The sequence below is a fragment of the Triturus cristatus genome, chromosome 10 (assembly GCF_964204655.1).
Source record: "Triturus cristatus chromosome 10, aTriCri1.1, whole genome shotgun sequence".
NCBI classification, from domain to species: domain Eukaryota; kingdom Metazoa; phylum Chordata; class Amphibia; order Caudata; family Salamandridae; genus Triturus; species Triturus cristatus.
Window position 1 is genome coordinate 755,638,817 of NC_140593.1, and position 12,498 is coordinate 755,651,314.

Sequence of the window (12,498 nt, forward strand, 5' to 3'; positions counted from 1 at the left end):
TGGAGTGAGCACCTCCAACACCTCCGGAGAGTGCTAACCGCCCTGCGCCAGGCAGGGCTCACCGTAAAAGCCAGCAAGTGCCAGATCGGGCATGGATCCGTAGTCTACCTGGGGCACCAAGTCGGGAGTGGCCAGGTCGCTCCTCTACAGCCAAAGATCGACGCCATCCTGGCCTGGGACCCACCCATCACCCAAACGGAAGTCCGGGCCTTTCTGGGACTCACGGGCTACTACCGCCGATTCATTCGGGGGTATGGCAGCCTGGTCGGCCCTCTCACTGAACTCACGTCTAAAAAACAGCCAAAGAAGGTGCAATGGACGGCTGCCTGCCAGGAAGCTTTCGATGCTCTAAAAAAGGCCATGTGCACGGCCCCCGTCCTCCAGGCTCCCGACTACACCAAGGAGTTCATAGTCCAGACCGATGCCTCCGAGCATGGCATTGGGGCCGTCCTGTCCCAAGTGAATGATCAAGGCCTAGACCAGCCCGTCGCCTTCCTCAGTCGGCGGCTGCTACCCCGAGAACAGAAATGGAGCACCATAGAGCGCGAAGCCTTTGCCGTGGTCTGGGCACTCAAAAAACTACGACCCTACCTGTTCGGCACTCATTTCAGGGTCCAAACCGACCATCGGCCCTTGCGATGGCTCATGCAGATGCGAGGAGAAAACCCCAAGCTACTGCGGTGGTCAATCTCCCTCCAGGGAATGGACTTCACCGTAGAACACCGCCCTGGCACGGACCACGCCAACGCGGACGGCCTCTCCCGGTTCTTCCGCCTCAGCGAAGAGAACCCCCCAAGGTGATGGGCAGTTCTCTCCGGCTTTCAGCTGGGGGGGACGCGTGTTGGACCCGGCCTCGTAGGATGGCCCTCCGTGCCCCCCGCACCACCGAAACCTGGTGCCTGCAGCCCTAGCACGCGGCCCAGCCGACCTTTCCCGCCAGGACACCTGCGCCAACTCCGGACATCCCCGTCCATGGCCTCTCTCCTTTCGGCCACCCCGGGCCCGCGTGCCCACTCCCTGCAACAAGATGGCCGCCCGGCCCCAGCGCGACCCGGGCCTAGAGGCGCCACTCCGGCTGGAGGACATCACGCTTCCAGGGGAGGAGAGAGGGAGGAGCAGTTTCTATCGCACCTCTGAACTCCCCTGGGACGATGGGTTTCGATCGGCCCTCCGGCCTCCCTGCGGGCTGGCTCCGTGCCTGCTGGGTGTCTGGGACTCCTCCCGACCCGGCCCTGAAAGGATCAAAAGACAATAGCAGGAAACCCCGACAAGCGGCCCCCAGGTGACAAGACCCCTGCCTGCGCAGACTCCGGACATCAAAGCAGGGTCGACCTATAACAAGGGGTGCTCTGAGACTGTCCGGCAGATTCGACGCTGGAACAACGAGAGCCTGCTGACGTGGTCGCGGCTCCTGGAACTGGAACTCACCTGAGCCCTGCTGAGTGACTCGCGGCTCCCTGAAGATCGTAAGACCTCCGAACTTGTACCTGAGCCCTGCTGAGTGACTCGCGGCTCCCTGAAGATCGTAAGACCTCCGAACTTGTACCTGAGCCTTGCTGAGTGACTCGCGGCTCCCTGAAGAACGTAAGACCTCCGAACTGGTACCTGAGCCCTGCTGAGTGACTCGCGGCTCCCCCAGACTCTCACGGTCCCGCCGGACCCCAACTCCGACCCGTATCCCCCAGCTCGAGGATTGTGAGCTGTGCGCCGGATACGTCCCTGCTTTGAACCGTTACCAGAGACAGTCCCGCTACCCCCTACCTTTCCGAGACTCTTGAGCCCGTGCTCACCTTGTACATATTTGCAGTGATACCTATTTGATAAAGCTTGTTCTGAGAATACCCAGTGTGGTCTCTCTGTGTCGTGTGGTGCCAGAAGTACGATCCTAGTTGCGAGATTCCTCCCCCTGGGGAATCTCTCGCCAGTGCCCGGCTACAATACTACACGGGTGGGACTCAGGGAAGTCAGGACCCCTTTCCGGGCTCCTCTGAGGTCGCCGTCTAACAGACAGGCTGTTCTCAAAACTCTTTTTCAGACCGCTGCAGCTGGCACTGGTAGCCGCCGCTAATAGGAGGTACTGCTATGTATTCTATGCACAGATATGAATTCAGCAGCCCACATGCCTCGAACTGAATATGCTACTTACCAGTATGCATCTGTTCTTGGCATGTAGGGCTGCTGACATTCATATCGCCCACCCTCCTCCACGGCGCCTGTAGCAGCTGCAGCTCTCAGAATTACTGTATAGCATGGTCATCACTTTCTGTATCTACTCCATCACTGCCACAATGGCGAAAAACAATCTGAGGATGGAGAGGATGCCCATGCGCACTGTAGTCCAGGGGAGGAGTCACCTATCTCAGGATACTTCGAAGACTCTTCCAGGACAACAACGTGCAAACATCCGGACCCAACACTAGGCGGCGATCTATGCACAGATATGAATGTCAGCAGCCCTACATGCCAAGAACAGATGCATACTGGTAAGTAGCATATTCAGTCGTTTACATTCCTCCCCTGGTGGCCAACATTTGAGAATGGCCACTGGAATAACTGAGCAACAGTGTGTCAACTTTCTAAAAGTCGCTTTTCCTTAAAACTGACATTAAATTCGACCTGGGAATCAAGTCCGGTTTAATGCCACAACTAATATGATACCTTGAAGTAACCATTTTAGTAGTCCAATTCAGATGTTATCTGGGCTGAGATATCAGCCTGCAACTCTTCACTTGCCAATGGTGCTAATAGCCTTTCCACAGTAAAAATGACAGTTTGGGACGTTTACTGTTAGGACACATTAAAGTATATGTTCATCTTAATAATATACAACTCTCTGCCTTAGGGCTTAATAGCCTTCCTTAGGGTAGACATATATTATTCAGGGAAGTGTGCGCTTTGCTATTGGTTTAAAGGGAAAAGTCGAACTAGCAGTTTAAAAACCACCCTAAAGTGTCAGGCTGTGAGCCTTTTTCTACTTTGTCACACTCAGGGCAGTACAATCAGTGCTGCAGCTCTGAATGGACACTTTAACTTACAGGCCTTAGGTACCTTTGGTTCCATATACTAGGGACTTATAAGTAAGTTAACTTATGTCAATTGAGGGTAGCCAGTTCAACATACCTTTTTTAAAGGATGAGAACACTGGTACTGAGGTCTGGTTAGCAGTCCTCAATGCACTCTGTGTCGAAAAACCAGCAGCCTCACTCCAAAACGTTGGGGGTGATCATCCAAAAAGAGGCATTTCCTTATGGGGAGTGTACAACTTTCCCAGCAGCTTAAAATCCTGTGCATGTGTTATGTAATCAATTCCATGTTCGTTTTACCTCCCAAGTGGGCAATTTACTATGTATCGACCCAAAGACTCAGATAAGACTTGTACGTTAAGTACTTCTTGCCAGAAACCGGTTGGAAATTTATGAAATACAGATTTTTATTTAAGTTCTTCACTTTTTTCTAATTGCAGGGTCGGCAGATTTGGGTGTCTGCCTTCATAAATCATCCAGCGGGCTTGATCTCCCCATGAAAGTGGTGGATATGTTTGGCTGCTGTTTACCTGTATGTGCAATTAATTTTAAATGGTAAGTACATGCCAAATGTGGTGGCTTGATTGTTTTGTTTTGGATTAATGTATGCTTTGTTTTTTTTTGTAAATTACAGTGTGGCTATAGGGACATTTTTCGATTATTGGAGATTTAAATTACACTTAATGCATATACTTCCTTAGTTTGTTTTAAAACTTATGTTGGTTCGACCTCCGTGAGTTCCTCTCTCTTACTATGTGGGCTGAGGGTTCAGATGAAATACAGTATGGCTGCATTCTTTATGCGCAGCTTGAAATCCCAGTAGGGCCCGTAACTCCAGTTGCCACATTTCTTAGCACTTGTGATGAGTGCCTGTGAGTTTAATGGGGTACCACCTATCGAGTGGCACAAACAGAAAATGCACTTTTGTTACTATTAATTATAATTGCTATTATTTAATGGATAAATGCGAGCTTACTGGTACCAATGACAAACATGTGTCTTGGAAATCCACATTCCTGCTCCACATCACTTCAGTCGTGGACAAACCTTGTACTGTCCTCTATCATAGTAAATTATCCCTGATAACCCACTCATCTTCCTGCCCAATGTCATCTGGGACTTTTACAGTAATCGGTTCATTTACAAGTTTTTTAGATGAATAGTGCCTCTTTGTCAGAAAGGTCCATACTTGCTTCAGACGTTAAAAGATATTGGGGCCTATTCACAAGCTTTATTTTGTAGTAAGTTTTTAGTACTACGAAACATACTACAAAATACTATTCACAAACCTACATACAGAGTTTACACTCCCGCATCTCCTATCTTTTTCTGTGCAAAGATTTCCACCCAGAGTGCACGTGTAAGTAGATGTGAACATGCAGGGTGAAAGCGGAAACACAGCAGTTCACCATATGAAAGACGACTTGATTTGTGCCATCCTAGCGGCCATACGACTGTTTCAGAAATCACGGTTTCTGTACTTTGGAACAGACTTATGGGACGGTGTGCTGCTCTCCACACTTATCACACTGGTTCTTCAGTGTGCTCATTTACTATCTCAGGACAGATTAACATGTATACTGTTAAAGATTATATAATAGCAATCTCAGAATGTCTGCATCTGCAGGCTCAGTTCTCATTTAAAATTCTTACTGTACCTACATTTCATAAGGGTTTCTCAAATGTCCGTGTCAATCACCTAAACCCTTCACCATGCATTTGTGGGAATTAAACATGGTTCTGACTTTTCTGTTAGGGACTCCTTTCAAGCCACGTCACCTGCTTACTTTAAAATCTTTCACATTAATTTTTTTTTTAAATAATGTGGTCAAATTGTGTATTTTAAATTATGATTTTCAAATAAAATTGCAAAAACAGTAACAGACTCAGGAAGGTCAACCATGAAATATTCCTGTACAATGAAGCCTACCCCTTACTAGGAGTTGATCCTTATTTTTTTTTTTACATCTACAATGGGGCTATTATTTTGTCATGGGTCCCTCGTTATGCCAAGAATTACTTACAATATACCAATGTCAGAATTTTGCCATTGATGCGGCCCATAAATTATTGGTGGCCCATATGTCAAAAATGACCTCCAGTATGTCAAGGCTTGGCGTTTACTGTGGCTTCTCAGATCCAGCTGATCTAGAGACCTTTGTTGGTTAGACCTTAATTGAAGTAGAAAAACAGGCAAGAGTAAGGGATGAAGTATAAAGATTTTAGTTTACAGCCGCTGGGAGAGTGATGAACCCAGGTAGGATTGCCACCCAACTCTCAAATTCGCTACAGCAGTTAGCCCTTTATATAGTGTATTTTTGCTGAATCATACATACTAATCATGTGACCGACAATGGACATACATGGAATAATTAAGCAACATTACACAACTTAAGCCAAGCTTCCCACCCTCCTACGTTGATTGGTGCAATCATCTGACTATGTGTGATTTGTGCCATCTGACTACGTGTTGTTTGGTTTGTGCATTCTGACTAGGTGACTATTTCTAAAACCTCAGCGCAAACAGAATGCATAATCTGACTACGTGTTATTTGATTTGTGCAATCTGACTACGTGTCCTATTTCTAAAACCTCAGCACAAGCAGAGCGTGATCCTGTTGCAACATATTTGGATCATCCCTGTGTCTTATCTTTCCCAACTAAATTGACCTCAAAGCTTATCGGTTCCCGGCCTCCCACCTCTCTGTTCCTCCCCTCACATGATCATTCTCAGGAGAAATTGTCAATATTGGTTTGTTTGTTGTACTAGAGACTTCTTGATTTGTTTGTTTTATTAATTACTGGCTACCGTCCATATGTATCAAAGGTTGCATCTGTTTTCTCTACGAGCTCATCTACTGTAATTCATTAACTCCGCGCGGCACGAGTGGCGGGCACCCTGCAGGTTGACAACTAGCGGTTCATGGTGTTCCCGGACTATGCGAGAGCAGTGCAACAACAACGGTCTTCATTTCTGAACGTGAAACGTCGACTTCGTGAGAACAATATCCAATACTCCTTGCTCTTTCCGGCTCGCCTCAGGGTATTCCATAACGGCTCCACTGTCTTTTTCGCTACCGCCGCGGAAGCACAGGATTGGGCGGACCCGCATTGTGCACGACAGTCCAGGGCAGAAACCACAAGAGATCCGACCCCTAAGCTGTCGCGACCCAGGAGGCGTACCCAGAGGCACCCACATGGTGGTACGAGTGGTGGGTCCCGATTACGTACCCAGGACTCTCCTGATCTGGAACAGATTGTGAAAGAACGGAGGGAGGCCCTGCAAGCAGTGATCGATCTGCAGGCATCCCCCCAGACGGACGACATAGACCGACCTCCACATATCTTTTCCTCTGAGGGAGAGAACGAAAGCGATGGAACAATGTCGGGGGAAGACTCTGTGACGCCTCCCCTAGTCACTCCTCAGACGGCGGACCTCATCCTTGATGAACAATCAAGAACTCATGTGAAGTGAGATGGGATTGCAGAGACCGGAATGGAGATAATTATACTCCCACTCCACACACCGACTATAGACACCCTTGCCAATATCCGACACGTTATGAGCAACGCCCATTGATCCTACTAAGGCCCGATTTGCACTTAGCCCTGCATACCCACACCGCCGCCCCCATCATACATTGTTGCACTCCCCTTAATAGGGAACGCAGGTTTGGACGCACCGCTTCTGGCGATGGGTCCTTGGCATTGGGAATGTTTCCCGTCCCCAATTGTACGGTTGGTTTTCCCGGTTCAGCAATGTCCCAACCCCCAGCATGGAATGACACAGATCCAGATGCTCACCACACATGACCAAGCAACGTCGTGGTGTACAGGCACCCTCATTCAGCTAGATCGGCCGTGCTTAATACACCCCAACAGGCGCAGGCCCCGCTCATCGCGCGCAGAGACTGAGACATGGTAATGCATACACCACATACTGATGTTACCATCCTCACCCTTAACGTTAGGGGGCTGCACACTCCGCGCAAGCGATATGCTCTCGTATGCAAAGGGTCACAATGCCCAGATAGCTTTTCTACAGGAGACACATCTCATTACAAAGGAGGTGGGGAAACTTCAGTCAAAATGGGGGGGTACCATATGCGCCACGACTTATTCTGCGTACGCACGGGGGGCACTGATCTGGGTGCGTCCGGGAACCCCCTTCCAGGAACTCCGGAGGGTGGTAGATAAAGACGGCAGATATGCGCTACTGGAGGGCCTCTTAGACGGGCAGGCAGTACTTCTAGGTAGCATTTACGCCCCCAATGTAGAACAAGACAAATTCTGGGATCACCTCACCGGGGTCCTAGCCCCTTTTGCTTCAATTCCCTGGATCCTGGGAGGAGACTATAATTGCACGCTCGACCTACACCTAGACCGCTCGCACCCCCCTCCAGTGCACTCTCCGGCCTACAGGCAAACCTACAGACTTCGGGCCTGGCTCTCACACTGGACACTTACCGACGCGTGGCGAATGCGCCACCCCCAGTCCCGATTGTACTCCTTCCATTCCATCCCGCATAATCTACGCGTCCGTCTTGACCGATTCTTATGCTCAGCAGCTATACTGCCCAAAATTACCCACACAGACTACATAGACAGGGTCATTTCTGATCACGATGCCCACATTCTCCGACTCAACTGGCGGCCCCCACACCCCCCTGTCCCTGCCTGGCGCTGGCCATGGGATTGTCTCTCAGAACACGTCTTCCGGCATGAGCAGGAGCGTAGAATCCGAGACTATTTTACACACAATGCTGGTACAGCGTCCTCCGCTTTAGTGGAATGGGACACGTTTAAGGTAGTGGCCCGGGGAGAATGTATAAAACAAATAACTGGAGTTAAGCGCTTGTTGGAACAAGCGCTTACCAAGGCGAAGCAGCACCTCACCGCTATCACTAAGCGGGATACCACATCCGAGGGAGAGACGCAGCGCTTAGCCGAAGCAAAAACAGTTTACCAGGCCGCCTGCGTGGATCTCCGTCGGTACAATTTTAGAGCGTACGCTACACGGATGCATAAAGAGAGGGACAAAACAGGCACGCTCTTGGCATAGCTGGCCAGGCAGGACACGGATAGCAAACCCATCACAGAAATCCTAGACTCCCGGGGTGTATTGGTGCGCTCCCAGGCCGAGATTCTCGGGGCTTTTTACGGCTACTACGCGGGGATATATAATGACTGTCACTCTTGCTACTTGACTTACTTGGTTGAAGTCGAGGACGATAGCCAGCATCCACGGGAGCGAAGAATAGGGTTACCCCTCTACCCTAAGGTATCACTACCCTCAGTAAATCACATCAACTGAGAAGTAAGCGACACCTCCGGGAAAGCTGGGAACATAATGGAGCGCCGGGTAGCTCGGCAGAGGTTGCTAGTTCTCGATGGGTATAGGCCAGATTCAACTTTAGAAGAACTGCAGCAAGCCCAAAACAAAGAACAGGGAGACAAAAAAAAAAGACAGAAGGAGAAATTAATATAGAGATGGTACTAAGCAGAAGCACTCTTCGTTCCCCCCCCTATAAGTATGATAAAGGGTATGAGGCTAAGTGGTTGTGTACCTTCTTCCGTGTGGTCGTAAACAATAAGAGGAAGAAATAAATCCAGAGCCGTTCTTCCACTAAGAAACCAATGCAGGGCAGAGTCTAATGGCCGGTCTGAGATTGTCAATAAAGTTTTGTGGAGAGCAAAAAACAAAGTGAAATCCACACCGTCTTCAACAGTCCGGGGCCGCTGAATAAGTCTTTACCAAAACGGCCGTGGATATGGGTGAGTAGATATCAAACTTGAATGTCTTTACAGTTGGTGAACTGGGCCGTCTTAACAAGTACTCTTTTATGCATGTACGCGCGCAGCGCGTGCAACGTACCAGTAACGCTGAAGTCCAGAAGTGTCTGACGTCTTCCAGAGACAAGCGCTGACTGCTGACTCCACTGACCCTCCGTGAAGACGTAGTAGAATCCCCTTGGTCAAACGGGGAAGTATCAGGAGACCGGTTATGTTCCCAGCGGGTGTGGATAGGAAAAAGGAAGCTGACAGAGTCCCAGCAGGCGTCACGGCTGAGGACCCTGAGTCCGAGAAACAGAAAGAGGACTCCAAGTTGCGGGAGCAATCCTAAGAGCCCAGTGTACAGGAATGACTACACCGGTCACAAGCAAAGCAAGGAAGAACCACCGCAAGGGTTGACAGAGGGTTGCTTCAGAGCGGCAGAGTTCCGAGGTAGGCGGAAATCCAAGAAATCCAAGAAATCCAAATACAGGTGAGGCGAGGTTTCAACGGGGTTCCCAAGAGCTTCGAAAGCCAAGCGCTGAACGCAAGGAGGGGCTTGGATTTAAACACATGTTCAACCAATTAGCTTGATCGCTTGCAGAAAGGGGAAGGTACACAACCTAGAGCCAGTCAGATGCATTATGGGTATTGTAGTGGGAAGGTAGTGAGTGTGAAAACAGTGCAAGTGGAGGAGCGTGTAACAATGACCCAGCCTCAACTCCACAAGCCGTAGTGGATCGCTTCCTCGATCCCCTGACAATACCTAAAATCTCAAGGACAGATAAGGAGGCTCTGGAAACGACGATAACAGCGGCGGATGTGACCTGCGCTTTACATGCCCTAGCCCGCCATAAGGCACCGGGATTAGATGGGTTCCCGCTAGAATATTACACGACCTTTTCAGTACAACTAATCCCTCGAATGGTGGAGATGCTTGCGACTGCGCTCGAGAAGGGAGAGCTACCGAGATCTATGAGAGAGTCAGTACTCGTGCCTTTCTTAAAGCCGCATCGGGATCCGCAGCAAATGGCCTCCTATCGCCCCATATCGCTACTATCCGCTGACTGCAAACTCCTCGGGAAGATACTAGCCGATAGATACATACAAATCATACGTCCCCTGGTCCATCCGGACCAGTGTGGATTTATCCCCGGCAGACGCACATCCCAGAACATACGCCGCGTTTTCCACATCCAAGATCAGGTGAAGGGGATTTACCCCCAGTCGGCCTGTCTCATCCTAGATCTTGAGAAGGCATTTGATTCCCTCACATGGCAGTATCTTTTCGCGGTCCTGCAGCGAGCGGACATTGGCCCCACCCTCCTCGCATATACACAACTTTTGTATACTAAACTGACCTCACGGGTGCGCCTGGGCCGCTACATCTCGGCGGAGTTCGCGATCCAGAGGGGCACGCGACAGGGATGTCCACTGTCCCCCTTACTTTTTGCCCTGGCAGTCGAATCCCTAGCCATACGGCTTCGTCAGGAGGGAGTACACTGGGGCATTCTTATAGCAGGCACCGTGCACAGTGTCTCTTTGTACGCTGACGACCTGTTAATATACGTGCGAGACATCACGGAGGACTTGACTCCCCTTTGCGAGACATTGACAGAATTTGCAGCGGCCTCTGGACTACGGGTGAATTGGGATAAATCCACGGTATACCCTTTGCATCCGGGCCTACCCCCTCAGGAGGTTAGGCTGGGTGCTCAGCGAGTGCCTTTGAGCGCGGATGCACCTCGGGATCCGTCTGTATCATTTCTCAACCGATATTTTCGAGGGTAACCATAGCAGGGCATTGGCAGGCATTAGAGCTGCAGTCGGATTCTGGAGGAGCCTCCCGCTAGCACCCATAGGACGAGTGGCTTTAGGCAAAATGATAATGGTCCCACGATTATTATACTATTTTACCAATCTGCCAGTGATCCCACCTAGAACCTTTTTTCGGGACTTGGACTCCCTCCTCAGCGCGTTAATCTGGTGCTCTACCAGACACAGAATAGCACTGAAAAAACTACAATTACCCACCACACAGGGTGGCCTGGGCGCTCCCTCATTCGAGGCCTACTTTTTGGCGGCACAACTACAGTGGCTATCCCACTGGACGGCCGACAGGTACACTGGGGAAACGCATACCATAACGGAGCGGGTACCTGCTCCAGAGATCCGTCGCCTACTGTTCCCTGGCACCAAACCGAAACGTACATACCCCCTTCAGGTGGCAGTGGCACGAAGGTGCATGCAAAGAATTCACCGCATGTCCGTAGGAACACCCCTGTATTCCCCTTTACTCCCTCTGATCGGATGGCCCAAGCGGGAACACTATTACACAAACAACATGCTTATTACGTGGACATCTTGTGGCATCACTGAGATGGAGTCCCTTTTTGAGGACGGACAGCTTAGACCATTCCGAAATCTTATGGACGACTGCAATCTTTCCCCAGGGCAATTCCTGCTTCACCGCCAACTACTGGATAGGTACCGGCCGTACCAAGACCTCTCGAGGGGGGAACCGCACACACATCCAGTTCTCCACGCGATTTTACTCATGGGGGCGGGTCGCCATCTAACTACATGGCTCTATAAGGCCATACGAGAGCTGACCAATAAACCACTAGAGACCCTGCGGGCCACATGGGAGGCTGAAATTGGGCACGCATTTCACGAGAAGGAGTGGGAGAGGGCCCTGGAGTACCCCAAGAAGGTATCTAGAAACGCACGCTTTAAAAACATTCAATATTACATACTCCATAGAGCGTATTTAACATCAGCACGCCTCCAACGATTCTACCCCGACACGCAGTTCCTTTGCCCCAGATGCCGCGCGCAGGATGCAGATTTCCAACACATGTTCTGGAGTTGCTCCGTCATCCGAGTCTTTTGGCAGCACATCCACAATGTTCTAGGAGACCTCACAGGGATCACGTGCATGACCGCATGGGAAGCCAGCGCCCTAGGTATCTTCCGCACACACAAACAACACAAGGTGCAGACCCGCTTTCTCTCCCTCGCGGTGTTATTGGCCAAACGGAGCATTGCTATGCACTGGCGCTCCTCCACCGGTCCCCCATTGGCGGCTTGGGTGGGAGCTACACACAAATGGGCGGCGGCGGCGGGGGAGGAAAAATTACGGGAGGAGGAGGTGAGAGGGACCCGCAAGCACCCCATATCAATGGAATGGGTCATGTTGTTATATAGATTCAAGCAATTAACCCCTGGCAAAGACCCTAAAGTCGACACACCTGCACTACCAGCCCTGCATACGCAGTCTTAAATCCTGACCACCCAACCCCTTCACATGCTGGGGATATGATCGCATACAAAGTAGCACCATAGCGCATACTTTCACAATGGCCGGTCGGGCCTAAGAGTCGATTCACTCGCAATTCATTGGGGCGCCACACCCACACGACTGTTCGAGCATTAGTTTGAGAGGCCCGGACATGAACTTCCATGCACATCCCCTAGTTTTTACCTGTGTTACACCCCAGTTCAAGTGACATATTCTCTATCAGAGCCCATAGGGTACACACATTGTTTTTGTATTTTTATTGTTTCCTTTCCTTGCCAATTTTCCTTCAGTCTTTGCAGACGAAATGTGATACCGCATACTGTGCTATACGGCATAATTGATGGATGGATAGGTATACTGTACAGTAGATAAAATCTGAAAAGGTCAATAAAAATATGTTAC

At 50.1% G+C, this 12,498-nt stretch overlaps 1 protein-coding gene across 2 annotated transcripts in view; it reads left to right on the forward strand.

The window, feature by feature from the left end:
- The window catches only part of ALG1 (ALG1 chitobiosyldiphosphodolichol beta-mannosyltransferase), a 236,930-nt gene that overhangs the window by 163,851 nt on the left and 60,581 nt on the right, over positions 1–12,498 (forward strand). For both annotated transcript variants that reach the window (XM_085628273.1, XM_085628274.1), the window contains exon 11: positions 3,464–3,578. In XM_085628273.1, the coding sequence (XP_085484399.1) occupies positions 3,464–3,578 (115 nt within the window). The remainder of the gene's footprint in view (positions 1–3,463; positions 3,579–12,498) is intronic.